The sequence below is a fragment of the Pteropus alecto genome, unplaced genomic scaffold (genome assembly GCF_000325575.1).
Source record: "Pteropus alecto unplaced genomic scaffold, ASM32557v1 scaffold339, whole genome shotgun sequence".
NCBI classification, from domain to species: Eukaryota; Metazoa; Chordata; class Mammalia; order Chiroptera; family Pteropodidae; genus Pteropus; species Pteropus alecto.
In genome coordinates, this window is record NW_006442509.1 from 624,668 (window position 1) to 649,028 (window position 24,361).

Consider the following 24,361-nt stretch of genomic DNA (forward strand, 5'->3'; position numbering starts at 1 on the left):
GCCCCATCCCAGCGGCCCCGGCTCCCGGGGGCGCTCAGGGCACTGGGGGTGGGGGCGACGCGCTGAGACCTCGGGGGCGCTCGGGGCACCGAGGGCGGGTGGCAAGAGGGCCTCGGTGGGCACCGAGGGTCCCGGGGGACGCACAAAGAGCCCAGTCCATTAGGCCAGCCCAGGTGCGGCGTCAGGGCCAGCACTGGCCCATTACCTGGGGGCCTGTGCGCCTCCTCAGTGCGCCGGTACACAGACCTGGTCCCTCGCCTACTTAAGCTCAGCCAGCCAAGCCCAGGCGCACGTTTCCCGCGTGGAGAGTGCGTTTCTCCGAGGAAAAAGGAAAATGAGGCCCGTCTGGTGAACCACTTCCACTGGCCACAGGGGCCCTGGGTGAGGCAGGGGCGCCTCCGCGGCGACCCTCTACTGGAGAAGACTGGGTTCGCCTTCACTGGGGAGCCAAGCGTCAGGGCGTGAAGAGCCGCGGGGGTGAACCGAGGCCCTGCCCACTGAGGACACGTTCCTTGTGTATTTTGAAGCTGCACAAACTGAGGTCTGACCTCCATCACCCAGAGCTGCAGGTGGACAGAGGCACCAAGGGGTCAGGGATGTGGACTCTTTCTCTGCCCCGTTCTCACTCAGCTCGGCCAGGCTCCCTCTGCGGCTTCATCTCTCTTTGTCTAATCCCGGCTCGGGGCTTCTGAACCTGGCGGGTGGAAGCTGAGCGCGCGGGGAAGATCGTGGGATGGGCGCAGGAGGCCCTCTTGTGACCGTTTCGCTAGTTTCTGGAGTGTGCACCCTGTGCCAGGTCCTAGTGCTCACAATCTTCACAGCAGCCCATGTCACAGGTGAGGCAGTGGAGGTGCTCAGAGGTCACATCACACACCTGCAGTCCCAGAGTTGGTAAGCAGTACAACTGGGATTTGAACGCGGGCGCTTGGTCAGTGAGCTTGACCAGTGTGCTCTGGAGGCGAACCCAGGGTTAGGCCCCATCCGCACAGCCACAGTGGGCGCTCAGGCAGACACTGGGAACAGGCCGGAGGACACGGCCAGAGTCAGGACATCTTTCAGTCCCACGAGGCCCGCGTTCTTAGGAGTCCCGGCTCTTCCTGTGCGTCCGTCTGCAATCCTAGTGCCTCCCGAGGAAATGGACCGGTGACGGCTGGCATTTATCTGTTGCTCAGTGTGCCCAGCATGCTGCCGGGGTGCATGATCCCACTCAAGCCACACAGCACTCTGAAGCAGGGGGCCTCGTGATCCCTCTTTTGCCAACTAGGAATCAGAGGTTTAGGGGGAGGGGGCCTGCACGTTATCACACAGCTAGGATTTGAACCTAAATGATGGAGCCGCTTCCCTCCTGGGTTCGGCCCAGCTGACTGGGTTCCACTAATTTTCTGTTAAAATCACAAAGCCATAGAGTCATGTTTTCATGGACTCTTAATTTCACAAACCATCTTTGACTCAAAAAAAATTCACTTTCTTGATCAGAGGTACCATTGAGGAGAGGGGAAGGGGACTCCTCAAAATGGGGCTGCCGTGTCACAGGTCTAGTCACCCCACCTCCCGCCTCTGCCGGGTCCAAGGGTTTGGTCCTTTTCATCCTGGAATCTGGACGATGGCCCACCTCTGCCAGAGGATCCCTAGGTACAAGGGCCAGCTCAAACTCTGCTTTCGGGAGAAGGGAGCCTCCAGGAACCAGCCCCTTCCAGGAAAGAGAGAGACGGTGGGGACCAGACCATCCTCACCCCCCAGATTGTTGGCTGTGGTGTGACTTTGGGTAGGCATTGTTTGGATCCATTAACCCTGACACCATCAGTTATAAAACATAACATCATATTGCCACATACACATTCAACTATGGATGGAAGACACATCCCGGTTTCAGATTTAGAGTATGAAAAATATATAACTTAGGATTGATGGAGCACAAAATCTAAATGTGTTACAACAAGAAATTAGTTAAATTTTGGTCCACTCATAATGAAAGTATGTCACTATTAAAAGGAATGTGTAAAAGAGTAGTTGATAACAGGAAAAGGTGCTCATGTGATGTCGATAAGTTTTTTTAAAGCAAATTATAAAACCATTATGGTTTTAAACAAGAAATCTGTATGAAATATTTTGAAAATCGGAAGACATCAGATAGCTACCAAAACAGAACACTTTCTCTAAGGGGCGAAGAGCCCAGAAAGAAAGGATGTAAGTTTCCCCTTCGAGGCGTTTGGTGATGCGTATGATGTACGTATCTTGTTGGGCCCCCATCACAAAACACCACAGACTGTGTAGTTTAAAGAATAGACATTTATTTTCTCCCAATTCCAGAGACTGGAAGTCCAAGATCAAGTCGCCAGCAGGGTTAGTTTCAAGCGAGGCCTCTGTCCTTGGCTTGTAGATGGTCAGCATGTCTCTGTGTCCCTACATGGCCTTTCGTTTGTGTGTGCACGGAGGGAGAGACAGGGAGGGCGAGACCTGCACGATACGGTCCGTAATGTATTCAGTGGACAAGAAGTTGAAACACTGAGCACAGCTTTGTCTCATAGGCTGGAAGAGACAATAACTGGGCATGGCCAACAGCAAGATAAAGTGGTAGGGAGCTCTGATAAATAACCCGGACCTGGAGCTAGCGCACTGAGGTCTACAACAAAGGAGTAAGCCTGCAGCGTAAATAGATTAGTCTGCACAAAGACAGACCCCGCATCCAGACAGCTCACTCCCCAACTGGACTAAACTGATCTGCTCTCCTCATTGCCAGCCTGAAGCAAAAGGAAATCTCTGGAGGAAAGCAGCATCATCCAGGGCCTCAAATTACCTAAAATATCGATATATAGAATTGAATGAAAGTTAAGAAGGAAAACCAGAAGACAAATGATCTAAAACCAAGGAAAATATATATATATATATATGTATTATGTATATAACATATAACAATAATATTACATGTATATATTAGTAATAAACCCACAGGAGAACAGGATGTCGGCATTGTCAGACACAGACTTCAAAGTCACTTTAATATATTCAAGGAAATAGATTATGAGATGCAAATATTCAGAGAAGTGGAATCTGTAAAAAAAGAATAAAATATAAACTTGAAAACAAAAATACAGTCTGTGAAATTATGAATTTGGAAGATGGTTTTGACAACAGATTAGACACAATGAAAGAGATGATTATGAACTGGAAGATGGGTCAGAAGAAAATATTCAGACAAAAACAGAAAAAAGTATGGAAAATATAGTGAAAGGCCTAAGAGATAGATGCAACATGGTGGAAAGATCTAACATTTTTGTAAAACGGAATCCCAGAAGGAAAGAATAGTCCAGAAACATTTGAAGGGATAATAAAAGAGGATTTTTCAAAATTCACTAAAGATAACACACCGCAGATTACGGAGAAACTACCAACCCAAATCAGAATAAATGCAAAAACCACACTTGACTATATAATCGTAAGCCTGCTGAGAACCAAAAGCAAAGAGACTATCAGATATTTAAAGGAGAAAAAGACATCGGACTTGGCAATAGCGACACGGAAGCCAGGTGCCCACGGAATAACATCTACAAAATGCCGAAAGAAATTGACGGCCTACATAAAGTTCTGTACCAATTAAAATTTTGTGTAAAAATGTAAATGAAATAAAGATATCCAGAAAAAGCCAATCATCTAGCGTTCATTGCCAGAAAGCACGCACTAGAGGAAATACTAAAGGGGTATTTTCTAGCAGAGAGACGTCGATCTCTGATGGAAGCATGGAAATGCCAGAGGGAACGAAGCACGGAGAAGAGCAGACATATGTAGATGAATCTAAGTGGATAATGACTCTGTAAAACAATAATGATCTCCGGATATCCATCCACCCACTTACCTATCCACCATCCACCCACCCATCCATCCATCTGTCCATCATTTCCTCATCCAACCATCCATTCATCCACCCACCTACCCATCCATCCACTCAACTACTGACCCATCCATCCATTTCACAAATGCTTGCTCAGCTCACAGCAGATGACGGTACTGTCCTTGGGGGCAGGAGACAGATAATGAACAGATTGGCATGTGCCATACGAGGTGGCAAGATTTGCAACATGTCAAGGTAGCTGGTGAATACCCCCAGAATTCCCTTTCTTGTGCATTCTAGTTGGAGTGGGCCAAAGGCAGGTTCCTGGGAGATTCTGGAGCACAGAGAGGAGTTAGCGGCCACTCTGCCTATTTACCTTGTGGGCGCAGCAGCAGGCCAGGAGTGAGCAGTGAGCTCCATGACAAAGGGCCCTGCTTCTGAAGGACCCCCTTATGGAAGAGGGCAGAGGCAACGAACATGAAGACGGGGCTCAGTCCCTCCTTGAGAGGTCCCACTGCTCATGACCCTTCGTTCCTGTCTGCCCACCTTGCAGACTTTAAGCCCCGGCATCAGATGAGGAGTCTCACAGGGACTGCGTGGGATTCACAGTCCCATGATTGTGGCAGCCAATTCCCCGTAACAGATCCATAGAAAACGGGTGGATGGGTGGATGGGTGGGTGAGTGGGGTTAGTGGGTGGATGGATGCATGGACGGACTGACAGACAGATGGACAGATATCCTACTGGTTCTGTTCTTCTGATCAGACCCTGCTACCTTAGGTAGCCAGAAGAACTGAACAACAGATCTGAGTTAAAGAACAGATCGTAACTAAGGAGGGCTCTTGGGTAGGTGGCCATGGAAAGTGCACACACCTGAACAGAGGGAGCAGAGGCGGGCGCTGCCAGGATGCCCGAGAGGGTGCCCCAGGTGCTCCAAGGAGCAAGTACAGCAGGGTGGGCTGAGAGGGGCTGGTGTGCTGGAGGGAGGGAGATGCAGGTGGAGACCAAAGGGCGTCTAGAGCGTGCAGGACATGAGGGCTCCATCTGAAAGCTAACCCGCCATCTTGACACCGGGGGGAACCCGGTGCCGCCCCCGCCCCTGGGGCAGCTCCGGGCTGGTCACAGGATTCCCGTCAGTTCTCTCCCTGGGGCAGGTTGCCCTTGATCTTGTCTTGACTCACCTTGGCACCAGAGCCTCCTGGCGTCTGACCCCTTTGACCATCCCGCAGTCTCCCTGTTAGGAGATGTGAGCGCCCAGCCGGGGTGCGGGGTGTGGGGTGCGGGGATCCGTTTCTTCTTGCCGCTGCATGGACTGCGTTTCTGTCGTGGGCTCCACACTCACTCATCCACGCGCTGGGCTCGGCTGCCTCGTTCTCGGGCCGTCGCCTCCTTTGGCACCTGGGGCCACCTGGCACACCCAGCGCGCTTCCAGACAGGCCTTCCCCGCCCCTGGGCTTTGCTATGTGCAGGGGAAGCCGTGGGGGTTGTGTGGGTCCCCAAACCAGACCTGAAGTTTGAAGGGGTCCCTCGGGCCAGGGAGGAGAGGGTGCAGGGCAGGGGCGGCGGCAGGGAGAGCTGTGGGCCCAGCCAGGCTCTGGGGGCGCAGGGGGGCTGGCGCGGGGACCCGGGCAGGGGGGTTTGGGGGGACTGTCGCACCCTGCATGTTGAGGCCCAGGTGACAGGGCTAGACTTCGGCTGGCGGTGGTAAAGGCCTGAGACATGATGGGGTCAGGGTCATCAGGACCTGAAGGAGAGGATGGGAGGGCGCGGGCTGCCAGCACACCCTAGAACCTACCAGCACGTGCTCCTGTGTCCCCTGAAATAGCTTACCCTGATTGTAGGGCCTGGAGCCTTGGAATTCAGTCACCTATCCAGCCCTGTGGCTGAGCACACAGGCTTCTGGTGTGCCGCCGCCCCCGCTCCTTCGGCCAGGGTCCAAGAGGCATGAGATGGTTAAGCCCTCGCCAGAGGGTGCTAATTGGGTGAGTGGCAGGGGAGTGGGCATGCAGGAGCATCAGCTGGCACCCGGGAGGTGGGACAGTTCACGCCCAGGGACTGATAGGCAGCCCGGCCTGGCAGTAAGCCCCACTGGCCTGAGGGCTCAGGGCTGTCCGTCATCGAGCACCCTAACCTCACTCCGGGTCACCCGGAGGGGGTGGCGCGCCCTGGCACCCTTCTTGGGAAAGGGGCCCAGTCTCCAGAGCAGGTCATCCGACTTTGTGCCCCCCCACCCTGGTGGGGTAAGGCTTCCAAGCAGGGTTGGCCAATGGGGCCTCCTCCAGGCAGGGCCCAGCGCGAACCGGCCCACCTCCTCCCAAGGACCGCTGGCACCCCAGACGCCCAGTCCCCGTCAGTCACCTAGTCAGCACCCCTTGTGGCAAGGGCTGAACTGCTTAGTGCCTGGTTAACTATATGTCTGGTTAACTATTCATAATGTCTGGTTAACTGTCTTCATGCCCGGTTAACTATTTTGTCTGGTTAACTGTCTTCATGCTGGCTACTCCTCACACCGGGTTACGACCCTTTACAGTGACTGAGTCAACTGCTCTGCCCAGTTGACGCCGCTTTGGATTAGGTTCTGATCAGAGACCAGTGTCCCTCCTCGGCCTGGGCCCTGCAGGAACCTGAGCTGACACCGGGGTGGCACCCTTTCCTCACACTGCCCTCTGAACACGAGTCTCTGAGACCCTCCGAGTGACTGGAGCTGGCCCTTGGGATTTTGTAAAGCTGCTGTGGAAACGAAGATGGCGACGCTGTCAAACTGGGGCGCGAAGTTAGGAGTCGTGGGGCAGGAAGAAAGTGCCACACCTTCGCCCTGTCAGAGATGCTCACTGACTCCACCCGGCCCAGCGAGCCCCCTGCAAAGCAGACGGGACACGCAGAACGCGGGAACACGAGACTGTCCAGAGAGCACGGGAGCGACAGCTGGGGTCACTGCCACCCGTCATCGAGCGCCCCACCCTCACTCCAACGCCACTCCCACCACCAAAGCATCCACTTTGTCGACCAGGTGCCCGTCCGCCAGCTTAGAGAACCAGAACCCGCAGAGGAGATCCCTGGGGACCGTCATGCTGATGGCGTTTAGTGGCTTCTCCGCAGGCAGCAACCGCTCAGCACTCAGCCTCCAGAACATGGGACGGCCGCTCCGGGACCGCGGATTAAGGGCGTCCAAGGTTGACGGATGGTTCCCATGGGGACTGGATTCTCTGGAGGACCCGCCAGGCCCAAGGTCATCCCAGGACCACGTCTGGGGACAGAGATGTGACCTCCTACCTCCCCCATCTAGATGTGGGCCTGTAACCGAGACGTTCCAGAACAAGAGCGGGAGTTGACAGCCCGTGTGCTTTTGACAGGAAGTGGGTGGCGTGCCACGGGGTCCTGCAGGGCAGGCTCCGGTGTCCTATGCGGCCACTGGCAGACAGGCGTGTGCCTACGGACACTGATGCAGCACAGGGAGGTCCTGGGCCCTGAAGACTGATACAAGAGTAAAACGATCTGGCAGCACCTCAGAAGAGGGACTGGCCGCTCCCCACACCCCAGGAGGGAGGACAGAGGGTGGCAGTGTCTGTCGACAGTGATGTCTCAAACAGGGGAGCCACGGACACGAAGTTCAAAGGCAGAGCTGCCTTCTCCTGGGGTTCTCTGAATCCGATTCCAGCAGAGAAGGGAAACACGGCCGGGGCGGGGGTGGGGGGGGCATGGACAGGAGTGCAGGGCTGGCCGGGCTGGGGACCCAGACAGTCTGAGGACATGGGCCTCGCGCACCAGGAGTCGGGCCCAGAAGTCTGCCTCCACCTGGCAAGCCTAACTTGCCTCGCGTTCCGAGTCCCAGCGGCCCGACTTCCGAGGGCTCGACTTACAATTCTTCCCCTTCACAACTGTGAAACGTGATAGGACCCAGCAGAAGCCGCATCACCAATTCCGAACTTGGTCTTTTCCCGGGCTGGCACAGACAGTGCGACACCCCCTTGTGACGCTGGGCAGCGGGCAAGCTGCAGCTCCCTGGCGGCCATGCCATCCAGAAGGTGAACGGCCTGGACAGCGTCTCCGTGGCGATGGACAACTCTGCCCCCTGCAGGCTGGTGGCCCAGGCTGAGCCACGATGCTTGCAGGTTAGGGGTAAACGGCATGCTTGGCTTACGACGGGCGACCCCACCGTCAGTCCAGGTGACCCCACTGTCAGTCCAGGTGCATCTATAATCATGTTAACACCGCCGAGAAATGAAGCACAGGGACACAAAGCATATTCAGCAAAAGCATGTATTAAATCATTTACTGGAAAATGGGTAAGAATCAAGGCACTCCAAACATCACAGTTTCCTGGAGGTTGTAACCCGGCTGCTCCCAGCACGCATCGGAGAAGGCACGTGGGCCAGGGCGGCCGGCCCACTGGGGCGCCCAACACACTGGACTCGAGGCGCCCGCGAGCCACACGCATGGCAACTACCGCACTAACAGGAAGGTTGTGACGCGTTAAAGTTTCTCCTATGAACAAACAGCGGAGAATCGACGTGTGCGGCCGCTGTAAAGTACTCAGGAATGTTTCACACGGCTCTGAACTGCTACAAAATGCCCGAGAAATCAGAGAAAAAGTCAGAGAAGCCAGAGAAGTCAGGTGGAGGCTTTGCAAGAGGTTAGTGCCTCGGTGTGTACGGAGGTTACTTCCCGCACAGGCCCGCAGAGGCCAGTCGGCTGTCTGGCGCTGTTGCGGCCATACTGACCGGCCCATGAACTTACGTGGGGGGTGAGCGCGTGGCGTCTCCCACGTGCTGGGCACCCGACTTTCCCAAAGCCAAATGCTTCCTCATTCAAGGCAGCTGGGCAAAGGGGGCTCTGGCCAGACTCAAGGACAGCGGCGGCCAGGCACGTCACTGCTGCCGTCCCGGCCACGCGCTCAGCCTATACTGAAGCCACGTCTCTCGATCAGAAAGAAATGTGGCACCACAGGGCACCTGGAGGCCACCGACGCTGATCAGAAAGAAATGGCTCCACCATGCATGTGGCACCACAGGGCACCTGGAGGCCACCGACGCCCTTATGAGAAACTGAAGGACAGTCTCGTGAATGCCCGGGACAGAGAAGGGCGGCTCAGGTCGGGGGGTGTGGCGTGTGGAGACCCCGCCCCCCGCCTCCTGGTGCACAGGGCCTGGGGCCTTCCTCGTAGCTCGCACCCCACCTCATGGCAGGGAGAGCCTCAGAGACCCGGGAGAGCACCTCAGAGGACAGGTGACTGCACGCGGGACCGACAGCTGTTGCCGGCACACAGGAGCACCCACCGAATGCCTTAGGGAGGTTGTTTCAAACTCCATTTATAATTCACGTTTTCACTGGAAAACAACCTTCACGTTCTAGTAAAGATGCAAATTTAAAAATTACCCAATAAATGGTCTCGACTCTGACGGTAAGTTTTTTTGGTGCAATCTTCTAGGCGGGGAAATAAACGCCAAGAATTATTTTTAAAAAGATCTCAGGTGCAGTCGCCTCTCAATGCTCTTCCCTGCAGCTCAGGTCAGAAGCGAGGCCGCCCTTGCCTCCAGGGGAATGACGGGGACTGGTCGGCCCCGGCCCCAGGGCCGTGTGAAGCCCGGGAGAGACGGAGGGGAACGCAGGGCCGGGCAGACCGGTGGCCGCAGCGGGAGGGGAAGGACGAGCAGGCCTTAGGGTGTCAGGCTGTGGAGTCAGCGAGCAGCTCCCAAACCGAGTCCTCCTCAGATGGGCAGCAGAGACGAAGACGGCCCCAGGCGGGCTCGAGGTCTGCAGCGAGTAAATAGGAAACAGAGAAGGGACAGAGCCCACGGGACAGGACGGGCCTGCCCCCAGGCCGCTCCGCGCGCCTGCGCCACCGGCCGGGCGGGGAGTGTGCTCTAGTTGTTTTCAAATCTCGCGTAAGGGTTTTCTTCTTTAAACAAACCTGAAAGCAAAATGGACTTGATTACGAACGCACCCGACCAGCAGGAGACAAAACCCAAGAAAGCACTACAGCGAAGCTTCATGCGAAGGTTTACTGAGGCCGTACGAAAAATGGGTGTTCTGAGCACGTTCAAATCCTATGTGAAACCTTTTCTTGAAAGTCAAACCACACAGGTGACTTAAAAATTGAAATAAAATTTACCAAAAACAGTAATTTTAAGAAAAAAAGATCCTAAGAAGTGAAGACTTACTTGCTGATTCCCTTAAAGAGAAATTAAGAAATGTAAAGCCAGTATTTATTTCTCCCCACAGGGGTTGGCTGATACTATACAGAAAAAAGGAAAAGAAAACCATCTTACTTTAAACGTCCTCACGAACGCTGATTGACTCTAAGAATTAAGCCTACGTAAGAACGAAGGCCACCGTCAACTCAACTGTCAAGTATGACGGCAAAAGTGCAGCGAAATGTGCATTAAACTGTAAAATAAATCTGCGGTGCTGGAAACGCTCTTCGCGCTGGGGACACCACATGCTCTCCATGTTTAAGAGCCTGTGTCACACAAGGTGATTACCTGCAGCGACAGCCACGGACCTGTGTACTGCGGACGTCTGTGCTATTCTTTGGGTGCGGATGAAGAAAGCTGGGAACGGGGGCGAGGGGGGAGGCAGGGGACGGCTGTACCGTACCGGTGGGTTCGGTCCCAAAATGCCGTGAAAATACGCTATTTCCTTGTACGCACAGGGGACTTCACAGTAAGTGCATTAGTCCAAGAAAATTCTAGATTTAGCACGGCTGCCAGGCCCCCGTCATGTGGGCACAGGACCCCCGGGTCATGAGGTCAAGGGCAACAGAGCGCTGGGGGCCCTGCGGCTGCCGTCAGTGTGGCGCGGAGGGAGTGGCCGCGGCTGGGGCAGGAGGCGCGACCGCCACCGTGCGCAACTGCTGACCACGGGTGCAGACTCAATGTTCGCAAACACCGATGGCAGCCAGCCCCGCCCCCGTCCTGCAAACACAAACCCCAACACACCAGGGCGAGACCCCAACTGGCAGCAGGGCCTCGGTGGGGCTGACCCTTAGGGAAGGGGCGCAGCCGCGACCGTCAAGAGGCAGAGTGAGGGCAGCACACCCCGGGGGGGCCGCGGGCGGGGGCCTATGTGGACCGTGTCGTCGACCCTCGTGGGCACACGGCGCTCCTGGACAAGTCTGGCTTAGACCACGTCCCGGGCCCCGTCCTTCAGGACACTGCGTGGGGTCAGTTATGGCCGCTCTGCTCGGGACAACCTGTGCAGCAGGGGCATCTCTGTCCCTGGGGAGCCCACAGCCTGCCCTACGGCCTCCCGAAGCGTAATGATGACCAAGCCGCCGGGCAGCGCGCACCCAGCCGGGACGGGGACCCACCGGCCCTCACTCACCGTATTTCTTCCTGATCTCGTCGTGTCTCGACTTCATCTCTGCTCTCCTGAAAGTCAAAGGGCGGCGCTCAGCACCAAACTCCAGCGTCAGTTTAAAAGAAGCCCCGTCGCTTCCTTCGGGTGCAGTGGGGACGAGTTTGGCCACCGGGCCACACTGCCACGGGGACAGGCAGGATGGCATTGCGGAGTGTGCTGAGGCTGCCCCAACATTGTGCCATTCGATCTTTTATTCAGTAAAAGCGATTCGAATGTCTGAAGCTGGGCGTTCTGCTGTCACATACAGGGGACGTTCTGGTCGGCAGAAATCTCACGCCAGGTCCTAGAGGTGGTCATGTACGTGGGGACACTAGCGCTTAGGGGCAGATGGCTTCAGGGCGACGGCATGGAAACCAGTCCAGCCTCAAGCCTCGCCAATGGCTGTCTGGACAAGTCAGCACCTCCCCGAGCCACCCTGTCCCTTGTCTAGGAGGCACGGTGACCAACGCCCATCCTACGGCCGCATCACACACGCCCGCCGAAGTGCTCTGAGCAGAGCGCTGTTGGTCAGCACTGGCAGCACAGAGAGCCAGCTCGGCCACGGGCAGACGAGCAACCCACGTGTCCTTCCTCCGAGCCTCCGTGCGCTCGTCAAGAAGGCAGGCGGGGTGCACGGCCTTCAAGGCCCTGCCACCGCAGCACCGAGGACCTGTGGCCCGGACGTCGTTAGCACGGGGTGCTGCCAGCCGGCTCCCTCCGGCCGCGGCTGGGCCCCCGCACCGCGCCCCTCACCCCACACCACGGCCTGGGGCGCTGTGGCTCAGCAGCGTGACGCCGCGGGCTGCCGCGCGGGACGAGTCCAGGCCTCACCTTTCCTCCTGCCGGATGCGCCGCCCCTCCTGCTCCCTCATGACCTTCTCCTCGGTTCTGTCCGGCTTCCGGCTCCTCTTCGTCCCGCAGCAGCAGCAGCAGCAGCACATGGCGACCGCCAGCAGGATGCTGCCCCCGATCACCGACATGGCGATGATCAGCGCCTCGAAGTTCACTGCAGACAAAGGGGCCGCATCAGGGCCTCTGGGACGGAGTGGGGACCCGCCTGAGAAGTGGCAACCCTCACCAGGGGCGCAGCCCGCGGAACCCAGGCCCACAGGGCGGCACCTGTCAGCACGCAGCTGTCACTGCTAACGATTCTGCTAACTGCGGACCGAGGCCACAGGTAGCTTTTCCCACCGCCAGGGACCGAGATGTTTTAAGCCCAAGAAAAACTGACGACCAGAAAGACTCCCCTAAAACACCTCAAGCCTCAACTCCGTGGAGCTCATGAAAGAGTCTGTGCCTGACGCAACTTATCTGTGTCAAGGTCAAGGACATTGCCCTCCCCGCCAGGAGCAAACCCCTGACCGCAAGCCACCATGACCTGCAGCCAGGGGCATGAAGACGCCACCTAAGCGGCCTCAAACAAGCTTACCACCCCCGGTCCTGACCGGCCTCCTGAGACAAAAACGAACTTAAGACAGAGTTTATAATTCCTTTCAACTTCTCTTAATGATTTACAAATTAAATCTCGTCAACACGTCTGTATTCAAATCCAACCCCAGCCAAGCAAAGGATGCTGTAACACTGCTCCTACAGGTGTCTCCAGTCATCCAGGTAGAATGGCCACTGCAGAGGCTTCAGCGGCCACCGCGCCAACAGCAGTGTGGCCATGCTGGGCTCGTCCCATGGCAGGTCCTGTCTGTTCCCTGAAGGGGAGGCCAAATGTGCCCCCAGAGCCAACCGTTTCTGACCTCACTGGTCTTTGGGTTGTGGCCGGGGTGGGGCTTGGCGGGCGCGTGTCCCGCCGTAGGGACAGGGACGAGAAGGCAGACACCAGTGCCCCGTGCCCCCGTGAACTGCACTCTGTGCCTGTGTGGACCTGTGACACACTCCGGGCTGGCGGCGGGCGGCACAGTGCTCGCTCAGTGTTTATTCAGTTATCTTTAAAATCAGGAATAAGGGACATCGGGTCAGATGCCTTCTGAGCTTTACTGTGTTCTTCTTTGACCTGCTCTAGATGGACTTGAATCACAGGAAAGAGTTCCGATAGGTAGAATTAGAAGGAAGACCCTCGCTGGCAGAGAGTGTAATTTTTTAGCTAGAGAACTCTAAAATAATCAACTTTAACACCAATGAGGTCAACAAGATGGCTGGCTCTAAAAAAATACCTACCCCCAGAATAGCCTTCCTGCTCAGCGGCCAAAAGCACTTGTAAAATAAATAAAAGCAGAAACCTCATGGCAACAGGAAACAAAACCGTGGGCTCCCCTCCCCGCCACCCCGCACAATCTGCGGCCCCCACGACAGGACGTGAGGGGCGGCCGGCCAAGGGCGCCACACCTGGCTTCCGGGCAAAGGTTCAAAACGGCAAAGACCTTGCTTTTCTCCAAACAAACATACATATTTAAGGTCGTTGCAATTAAAACCCCAGGACAATTTTGTCTAAATTAGATAAATGATTCTAAAGTCTAAGAATAAAAGCACCTGTGGTATGAGCCCTAAATTTAGTGTGGCGTGTAACCCCGACATCTGACGAAACCAGAGGGGCCTCGCAAGGCCCAGCCACGAGCTTCCCTCGCACCTGTTCCAGACCAGGCCCTCCGGCCACAGACCCAGCCTTAGCGTGGGGACCAGGCCCAGCTCCTGCTTATACCCGAGTGGCAGGTGTCCGTCTCCTGCCAGCCTGTGGAACGGCTCACATCTTCTCCAGGGACGGGGCCTCCTCCCACAGCCCCTGGCCCGTTCCCACGTTCCCTCCTCTGGGCTGCGACTACAGGTGACGAATAAACTGCCGTGCATCTCATCTGTCCGGCGTTGTGTGTCGAGGGTTCGGCCGATAGCCCAGCAGCCCTGGGGCGGGACTTTTGTTCTGGAGACTCCCCCAACCTGGAAAGGGGCCCCCGCCATGTGTCACTAGAGAAATGCACTTCACAATCACCGTAGGCTGCCGCTCGTGCCCACCAGACGACCACGTGAAGATGACAACGAGTGCCCCAAGGGCTGGCAGGGACCTGGGACAGCTGGACTGCCACGCGGCCTGGAGGAGGCGTAAGCAGGTACAGCTGCTCTGGAAAATGCTTGCAGGCCCGCTGAGGCTGACCACGTGTGCGTGCGGGGAGGCAGCTATCCGGGCCTCTGTCTACCTGTGTGTCCACGCCGCAGACTGCAGTCTGGGGGGGACCCAACACGCATGCACCCCATTAGAAGTGGTGCTTCCACTTAAACAGTTCTGCTCCACACGCCCAGGGTCCCCTGGTCCAGGAGCAGCTTCCGTGGGACAGTGGGACAGTGGGCAGGGAGAGGTTCCACGAGAACACAGCGGTCAGGCAGAAGCAGAGGGCGGCAAGGCCCAGCGAAGCCGTTCTGGTGTGAGGACAGCGGACAGGAAGCCAGCTGGGGGACACAGCGGTCGCGCGTGTGCGCACCCACACACGCCCACACAGCAGGCACCCGACCACCACGCACACACTTCGGGAGCCTCTGGGGCTTCGACACCAAAAGTATTTCTGACAGAGGCTAATGGCTTCTAAGATGGAAATTAGAAAAAAGCCACATAAGTAAGGAATAAGTTGCTGAAGAACTTAAGATGCAAACACATCTCTGAAGCCGCAAAGCACCCCAAGAAAACATGGCTCCTTTATGCAGCTTAAGAAGACAGCCTCTGCCTGGCCCCAAACTGGAAGCCATAAAAGGAAGGAATGATAAACCCAACTATGTAAAAAGAGCTCCATGGAGCAACGCACAGCACCAATTTAAAAGGCTAACTGGAAACTGATTTGGGTCACACGGAGGGCTGATGTCCCTGCTGGAGGAATGCCCGTGACTCAGCCACAGGCAATCAAAGGGACACCTGAGGAACGGCAGGTCGTGGCCACGCCGAGCAGGGACCCCTCCCTCGGGAGTCGGAGCCCCTCCAGAACCGCAGGAGGTGTCAAGGTGACAAATGTGCTGAGCCATCCAAATAGCAGCCCTCATCCCCTCCCCCACCCTGACTGGAACCCAAGAACGTGGGGCGACCCAGTGCAGAGCCAAGGCTGCCGGCCTGAGGAGGGCCTCCAGACCCGGGGGCCCCCAGCTGCTCTTCCGGACCCCGCAAGCTCCCACTGGCAATCCGACTTCCTGCTGGCAGCGTCAAACAATTACGGGGACTGTCATTCCTGGCAGCTCAGGTGAACTGAGCACAACCAGAATGTTCAAAATGGCACTGGCTGTCCAGGAAGACGACGGGGACGAGGACTTACCCCAGCACACGCCCCAGCGCGCGGAGCTCAGCTTACAGAGGGAGGCGGGTGGCAGGAGTTTTGCCACTGGGTAGTCCAAGCACGTCCTGTTGGTGTTGCACCAGAGACACTGAGAGAGATGAACATCAGAGCAATGTGAGAAATTCAGTGTGAACACCAAAGGACCGCACTGTCCCGCACCCAACCCCTACACCGCCTCTACCACCGACCACCCCGACCGCTCGCCCTGGGAGGCTGGCAATGGCCTCGGCCCCCAGCCCAACACGGTAGCTCAACACGGTAGCTCAACACGTCCCACTTGCCAAGGCCATGTTACTCAAACCTGTCCCATCAGACACACTGCACGGCCACACGGCCTCATGCTGGTGTGACGGACGCCGGGTGTCCACTGCCCTGGGCCTCTGCAGGCCTGCTCCTCAGCCTGGAACGTTCCTCCCAGGGCTCACGGGGCTACTCCAGGAGCCCACCCCCCCACCCCGCAACCTCCTTAAATCTGCCCCGCCCCCTTCTGTCTGGCAGCACCTGTCTGCGGGATGGCAGATGTCTGGGAGTGTCACTGGAGGGTCCCTGGCAGGCGGGCTGAGCCTGGCCCGTGACTGGAGCTCACCGAGTACTTGTTAAGTGTTCCTCTGTGACCACAGTATCGCTGTGTAAACACCCCAGCTCTGACCCCTACAAGGGCACGGAGTGAGTGGCGCTGTCCCCGGCCATTGGGAAGGTGGGGTGACCAAGGCTCAAGGGCATCTGCCGGGACCTCAGGGCCGGGACCTCGCAAATGCTCTGAGCTCTCAGGGCACGGTGCTCACAGCGGGGCCAGCACGTCCACCCTGCGTGCGGGGAGCCCTGAGCTGGTGCTAGCTGCTGGCTGCCAGGGAGGGGGGCTTGGGCCACAGGCACACGCCCGCACCTCAGGCCTGGGCTGTCATTTTAAGTCAGGAAGGTAACAGTTTTGCTGAGTTTCTTCCTTGGAGATTTTACAGGATAGAAAGTCATGGTATTTTCTTTTCCCAGGTCAGGGTAAACTATTACAAAGAACAGTCAGCCGGGCCCACCAGGCCTGTTTACAGACCCCCCGTCTCGGTGTGCTGCGTTCACAGAGTGCTCGGCACACACATGACAAGCAGCGGCGAGGCCCTGCCCATGCTGGCTGTTTGAGGCCATCGCGCATTTTGGTTTTGTCCTGGCTTGACAGTTATTGGCAAATCCCCATTTTCAAACAGCTCAAGTTTCAAGTGCCTGGTTTTCCGATTTTCCACAGCAGTTTTACTGAAGCCCTGAGGCTCTCGTGGGTGGTGTCGCGGTGGTTCTGGTCTGTGCGGTCAGTGGAGTGACATGCAGGTGCACGGTTCAAGCGGTACCAGCAGGACGTGCAGCCTCAGGCTTGTGTCAGACCTCCCAGGCAGCGCACGCGCATCCTTCCAGAAACTTCTGTGAGCTCCCAGATCCACCCACGGGCCCACCCCTTTCATCCACACGCATGTGTGCCCCGCACCCCGTACTTCCAACTTGCTCTGGCTGCATTCGGAGTGTGAGTCCGGCCTTCAGATGAGGCGCCCGCCCCACTGTGATCCGGACCCGGCCCTCACCTGCAGCCCGACCACCCTCCCGGAGAGGCGAGGGCGAAACAGGGCAATGCCACAGAGGTGCTCAGGGACTACGCAGTCACACGGCCCCCGGGCCACCTTCACGGCTAACGTGACTTCCAACCAAAAAACCGAGACACCAAAAACAGCTCCACAGAGAAAGTGCCGCTGTGAGGACCGCAGCGGCCACACCCGCAGCCGCAGGACGCTCACCTGTCCAGGGTCATCAGCAGACACACGCCCTACGACCCACACCTACCGCGGGAGCGACCCTTGGTGAAGCACAGCCAGAGCTCGGACAGCGGCCTCCCCCAGTGTGTCTCTCCTGGCCCGTGTCACACGCCCCATGGCCGGGGAGAGGAAACACGCATGCACGGAAGCCCCGGTGGGAGCGGGGAGACCGCCTCCCCAAGCCCCGGACCAAGGCCCCATGGAAGGCTTTCGCCCCCAGCCTGGCCGCTGGACCGGGGGCAGCTCGGGAGGCCGCAGGCCCCGACAAAGCAGAACTGTCCCTGCGAGTCCCGTGACACTCCCGACACCGTGGCAGGCTCCCCGCGCCATCGCCTCTGATGGCCAGCTGCACACGGCTGCGTGTCAGACCCGGGACGGCCACTCAGGAGGTGGCCCCACGAGCCTCGGGCCTGCGCTCCAGAGCAGCCCCCATCTGCAAGACGGACACACAGCCTGTCCCCAACAGTCCTCTAAGGTCTGACGACACTGACACGAGGCCTTGGTCACAGGCGAACGGTCATTGATCAGAGGCAAGTGTGGCTCCTGAGCCCGTCCTCTCTGCTCCCGCCCCCGCGCCCCCTGCTGAATGGCACTGCCACCAACACCAAGCCCACCGCCTCAGGGAGGCCGGCGCGTCCCAGCCAGCTGACACCTCCCAGCCATGGTGCCCCTCAGAATCTCTACACCCGTTTCAGGAGTCGACATGCATGTCACTGATGCTCAGGTGGCAGCTGCAGCCTTCACAGGACGGCTGGCTATGCCGAAAAAGGCTAAATAACATTTAATGCCAAGCACAATGACACCCCACACCCCAAGGGCAGAACCCGGGGCCCTCTGTGCTAGGGAAAGCGGCCGCTTCCAGGTCACGTGACGCCCGCGTGCTACTTACAGAGACATTTTTCAGGCACTCTTGGCAGGTTCTGTTTGTGTTCTGAGAACAAGCTGCGGGGAGAAGAAGAAACGAATCACTGAGAACTACGCATGCACAGGGTCCTCTCCGGGCACCGTGGCCCCAAGGGGCACAGATGGTAGGGACTGAGCCCCGCTGCAGCGGGCCCCATGAGGGCACCACACCGTGCCCAGTGCTGCCCACAGGGGTCTTCCGGAAGCCTTCGGAGGCGGTGAGCCACGGCGTGGGCACTGGTGCCAGCTGAAGCCACCAGTTCAGCAGCAGACACTCTGTTTGGAACCAAAGGCCACAGCGACACCAGCCCGGGTGACTGAAGCCAGACTTTGGCCCCGGGCCGGTTCCCCAGACACCCCCAACCTGCGCCCCGGGCTCTTCACAGCACTGCAGCTCCAGCGGGGGGGCCAAAGGCCACGCCACCACGGCAGGAGGGCACGGTGACCAACACGTTCCGGGGCACTCCATGCGCCGCTACTGGCCCCAGCCCACCCCTAAGGCAAGCTCGCACTGTGGAAAGAGCACCCTTGCGCCCCAAAACTGTTTGCAAAGATGACAAGAAAACAAGTATTATGACGACTGGATCGAAAATTAGAAACACTGCTCAGAATTCGCGTCCGTGTGTCAGCTTACCTGCACTCCAGAACCGCCTCCCTGCCGTGGATGTGACCGTCCCCTGCCCTCCTCGTCAACGCCCCCCACCCTCGTCTCCTCGCCAGGACACGATGGGGGCATCTGCCGGAACCGGGGCCTCCCGAACAGCTATCCTTACTGATCTCGGACAAACGTCGTGACCTCTGGCTTCACAGACCTTTTTTTAGGTTGGCACGCCTCGGAACGCGTCCAGCGTCACACCAGGATTTCTGCGTTCCGTCGTAGGTACAACCTTCCTCAAGAAAGGACGAACGTGGAGCTCAAGTTACCGACACGCGCAGTGAAGTAAGTTACACGACTCTGTAACTTCCTTCTAAAGGCACGTGGGGCGGGCCAGGCCGGCCGGGCACCTGGGCAGGTGACGGCCAGCGGACCGCTAAGGGCAACGCCCGAGTGCTGGGTGCGGGGCGGTCCCCACACTGTTCTTTCAGCTTTGCTGTGTGTTTGAAGATTTTCAGGATAAAACATAGGGGAAAAGCTTTAGCTTCAAGTTACACCTTTTGGTTCACGGCACGATTAAGCGGGACGTGATCTGAAAGAGTTCTTCCACAGCCCAGTTCTTCCACGTTCCGTTTCTCTAAATAAAACCCCACGTTATCCAAAATGAAGTGGAAGCCACCCTGCCACTATCACTCTGCAGCAGTTATCCCTAGAGAGACGGCGTTCGGCACCTCCAGCCGCGTGCTACCAGGTTTCTGCTGAAGCTTCTTTTAAACCAGTTTAAGTCCTCAGAACAACAGATTTTATTTAGCCCCAGGAAAGTGAAAAAACCTGACACCCCCCAGAACACGTCGGTTTCTCCAGCACTGCTAAGGGAGGCAGGGTGGCGGCACCCTGCCCTTTCAGAGGCAACGCTGGCAGGCAGAGGGAAAGACCCCTGTGGTGCTGGGGTGATGGGCCCTGAAAACCCGACCCCGGCTCTGCCACCGAAGGGCCTAGTGAAGACGACATCCGGCACCCGGGGGGGCACATGTGGTGCCCAGGCCTGTTTCCAGACGCTGCTCCCCAAAAAGGCATCCGCGCTCCTTGGAGAAATGGCTGATCCAGAACTGGGGCAGAGCAAGGACAGAGCCCTGGGCAGCCTGCTGTGCCAGAAGGTGGCATGAGCTAATGGGTACAGGAACCCAGAAGCCAGCTCGGAAGGGGTCCTCTGCGTCGCAGCAGGACAACTGAAACCCTAAGTCAATGACAGTAAGGGACTGTGACCGCTTGAGCAGTCCGTGATTTCACACTGACACGAAATGAATGAACCCAGGGAAGGCAACTGGCAAAAGGAAATGAGTTTCCACTTTGCGACCGTCACGGTAAACGGGGACGCCCAGACCACGGTGCCCGCTCACAGCGCCACCCACTTCAATCACCACCTATGACGAGACAATGCCACCTGAGAAGTGATCACAGCATCACCAGGATACCCTGTGACCACACGACAAGTGACAGCGGGTGCCTCCTGGGGGTGGGGAGGGAGAAAGACAGCCACCCAGTGGTGGAGTCGAAACGCATCTGAGCGGAGGTGAAGGAAACCGGACATGGCCAGCTGACCGGCGGAGGGCCCTTCCAGCAGGCTCTCCAGAGAGGGGAGGACGCGGCCAGGTGACGGAGGGGCAGAGACTGAGACAGAGTCACTGAATGCGCCCAGAGCGCAGGGGCGGGACGTGGGCAGGACGGGGGCAGGGGGCACACCAGGACCCTGGGTAAACCAGGCTGTGCCCATAGCCTGCACGCCACATCAGGTCCTTGGGCAGCGCGTGTGCTGGTAACTGGCCAGGGTCTGGTCGTCACAGAGCCATTACGTAACGAGTCCTCGGCCCAGGAGAGACACCCCAAAGAACTGAGGGGTAGACGGCCACATTGCGACTTACTCTCAAACGGTGCGGTGAAAACAAACCAGCAGCCACGGCAAAGTAGGCATGGCGAACGCCGCGGGGACAGACAGGGATTCGGGAGAGCAGCGTTCCGGTCACTCCTCCGACTGCTCGGTGGCTCTCCCGGTTTTCTAAGTACTGAGTCGGGCGAGGGCGGCTGCCTCACACGCCCGGCCGCAAGTCCTTTCCAGAAACGTCCAGGGAGGGGCGCACGTCCTCCTCGTCCTTCCCGACACAGTGGCCACAGGCGGCGGGGCCAGGTGCAGGGAGTTTCTCATGGGAATTTTCACTTTTGAAGTCTTTTTGATAACTGGTCTTCCGTGAACTGAGAGCACTCGGCTCCAAGGCACACGCGATAAACCTTATCCAGGGCCTCCGATGTCGGGCCATCATGAGTCACCAGGGAGGCACGGAGGTGAGGCGAAGGCCAAGGGGGTGACCTGGGCGCCTCCCGCGCCAGCACGGCCGAACGGGGTGGAGACGGCCAGAGAAGCAGGCTCAGGGCTGGAAGGGCAGTCCGTCCTCCCAAAAACACCAGAGCAGGAAGGACAGCGCCTTAACCATCTGCCGCTGTTCCACAGACGGGAGAGCTCTGTCTGTCAGGTGGCTCTGTACCTCACCTCGCCACGGGACACAGAACAGCACGTGCTCAGAGCCGCAGAAAGCACGAGACGCCCTGCGAGGCAGGCCTGAGGCCACACGTGAACGTCCTGACGCCTGAAGCCTGACGACCGTCTCCGACTCAGATGCTTCTCAACGATTAGACAACCTTAAACCTCGTTCACCTCGGAAATAACAGACAGAGGAAGGTTCTTCTGTAGGAGGCACTTGTCCTGACGCCTGAAGCCTGACGACTGTCTCCGACTCAGATGCTTCTCAATGATTAGACAACTTCAAGCCTCGTTCACTTCGGAAATTAACAGACAGAGGAAGGTTCTTCTGTAGGAGGCACTGACCTAGGACCCATTTCCAAGTTCCTTCCTAGCTTCAAGCGGGTCGACAGGTTAGGCACAAAAGCACACACTAGCACGCGGGAAGAGACGTTTTCCACGTAAGGAAATGAGTAAGGATATTGTCTGTGGTGCACGTGTCATACAACAGGCCGAGGGCTGCGGTGGCCGAGCCCCTCAGTGGCAGAACAAGCCCGTTCGGGCGGGGCGCCCACCGTCCACTCCACGTGAGAAGCCAGGTGGGCACCCCCTACCTCCACGAAGAGCAGCGAGAGGAGCGTGTGGCGCATGAAGCTGCGGCACAGTCTACGGGGGACCGATCGCCCGAGCCACCGAGGGAAAGCCCTGCTCCTCCACGGGGAGTGACCCCTCCACCCAGCTCCCGCTGCCAGCAGCAGTCGGGACCCCCAGGAAGCTCCTCTGGGTCCCTTCAGGCTGAGGTCCCTTGTGGGGTCGTCTTCCCCCAGGTGTGAAGATGGCTCTGGGGCCAAGTCCGAGCCCAGGCACAACAGAATTGGGTCCAAAAGCCCACGCAGGCCCCTCCAGGGTGACGAATGTCGCTCTCAGGGCTGCGGGGGTCCCTAGTGCCTCCCCTGCACCAAAGCACCCGAGAAGACCGTGGACAGCACTGGTGTGGCCCCGGTGTGAGGTCGTCCTAGAAGGCACACACCTGGAGGGTTAACCTGATGTGTCACCTTGACTGGGCTAAAGGCTGCCCACACAGCCAGTAAATATGACTTCTGGGTGTGTGCGTGAGTGTGCTTCAGGAGCCTGGCATCTGAGCCGGCGGGCGAGCCAACACGGGTCATGCTGCCCCACCCACCGAGGGCCCAGCGGAGCGGCCAGGCAGAGGGGCAGACTCGCTCTCCTCTGGTGAGCCGGACGGCCACCTCCTCTAGCCCTGGGCCACCGGCTTCCTGGTTCTACGCCGCCCGCCCTCCCCTAGCTGTCCCCGGCCCCCAGCTTGCAGATGGCAGGTCATGAGACTTCTCGGACTCTGTAATCATGTAAGCCAGTCCGTCATAATTCTTTTTGCAGTAGCTCGGTTATAAGGGAAAGGACAGCTCCGACATGGAAGCAGGCCTGAGCAAGAGAAGCGTGGCTCAGAAGCCCCCTCATAACTCTTCATAGCTCTGCTGGTTCCGCTTCTCTGCAGGACCCTGGCTAATAGCCTTACAGGGAGGACACCACGTCTTAAACGGTGTAGTCACATCCCGCAGAATGACAACCAGTAAAAACTCACACTGAGCCCATGCTCTGCGGGAAGGGGGGACCTCAGTGCCCCCGCTCCAGTTACAGGTGGATGCAGACCCCAACGGCACCTGCGCAGCAACACCAGTTACAGGTGGATGCAGACCCCAAGGGCACCTGGGCAGCAACCGCCATCACAGCCTGACAGCAATCCTGCCATCTGAAAGCGCTACTGATGAGAGAAACGGCAGCCCAGCCCCCACCCACCCGGGACTGCTGCCACCACCAGGAGACAAAGAGAAGCATCGCTCTGAGCCAAAGCAGAGAGCAGCTTCCAACTGGAAGGAAGTGGCGGCCTTGTGGCTGCAGGAGCTGCCTTCACCGAACACTGAGACGGCAGCTCCGGTGCCAGCCCCGGCCCTGGAAGGACTCGCCGAGGCACGGCACACGGGCTCTGGGGGCCTCAGCAGTCCAGGCCAGTGCGAAAGGCGGAGCGGCCGAACGCACTCCAGGGACACTTCCTGTCATGCTCTCATGACAGGACCGCACACCCCGCAGCCACCGAGAGTCCAAGGGCGCACAGCCGCTCTGCTTGAGGAGTCCTCGCCCCCCACTTCTGCGCAGAATTTGACTTAGACTGAAAGTTCCCTTTACAGTGCAACTGCTTTGTTAACAAATGTCACAAACACATACAGGTGAGTACGCCTGGAAGTGGACGGAAATACTCAGCCCTGCGCTGGGATGAACACGCAGCAAGAGCACACGGAAGGCGCCTGGCTGTGCGCACCAGCTGGCGGAGCCGAGGCGGACGTGAGCTGGGACTCGCCGGCCTCCCAGGCGGGCCCGGGTCCGCTCGACCTGGGAAGGTCATGAAACTGACCCGCCCTGGCTCTACAGCTAGTGGTCACAGGGGACCTCCACGCACAGCATGAAACATTTCTGAAACAGATCTGGCCACTGCAGCCCCCAGCTTGAACCCTTCTCCGCTTTCCGCCAGGCCGTGAGGCTGTGTCTCCCCCCATGAACCCACCCTCCAGCAAGAGAGTGCTTGGGGGTTTCGGCCATTCTCTGGCCCTCAGGTCATGCAGTTCCCCCCACTAGACCGCCCTCACCCACCCGCCCCGCATGACAGCTGCTGGTTTCCTGGTCAGCCCCACTGGAACTCAGCTCCTCAGGGACAGACAGGAATTCTGTCTGCCAGTCACCACCGTGGTCCCAGCACAGGTGGTCAATCAGAACAGGTAGAATAACCGGATGAAAAACGCCCATGGCAGGTCTGGAGTGGAGAAACCGAATCGGCCTGTGTTAGAGTGGTAGATGTCACCGCACTGTGCTTTCCTGCCTCGACCGGGGGCACCAAACTCCGGGTACCCCTCCTCGAGTGTAGCCGGCCTGCGACACCGGCCCGGGCCTCCCGACCCTCGAGGGCCTGGCACCGGGGCGCGGGCCACCGACCAGTGCTGGGACTCGAGCAGGTCCTCCTTAGGCTCTCTTTCCCGACTCTGCATCTAGACCAGAGAGCTGTCTTCGAGAGGCTCGAGGGTCGTGCTGAGGGTCAGGCGAGGGCAGTGTGCGAAG

The 24,361-nt window shown here is 58.1% G+C and overlaps 1 protein-coding gene across 1 annotated transcript; it reads right to left on the reverse strand.

The window, feature by feature from the left end:
* Positions 1-8,073: 8,073 nt before the first annotated feature.
* PTTG1IP (PTTG1 interacting protein) lies at positions 8,074-21,882 on the reverse strand. Its single transcript, XM_025040312.1, has 9 exons — positions 21,847-21,882; positions 19,736-19,862; positions 18,935-19,036; positions 18,109-18,161; positions 15,406-15,514; positions 11,999-12,173; positions 11,153-11,199; positions 8,846-9,740; positions 8,074-8,781 (listed from the first exon to the last, which is right to left on the reverse strand). Exons 1-8 carry the CDS (start codon positions 21,880-21,882, stop codon positions 9,694-9,696), a joined length of 696 nt encoding a protein of 231 aa, XP_024896080.1. The 3' UTR covers positions 8,074-8,781; positions 8,846-9,693.
* Between the last annotated feature and the right edge of the window lie 2,479 nt (positions 21,883-24,361).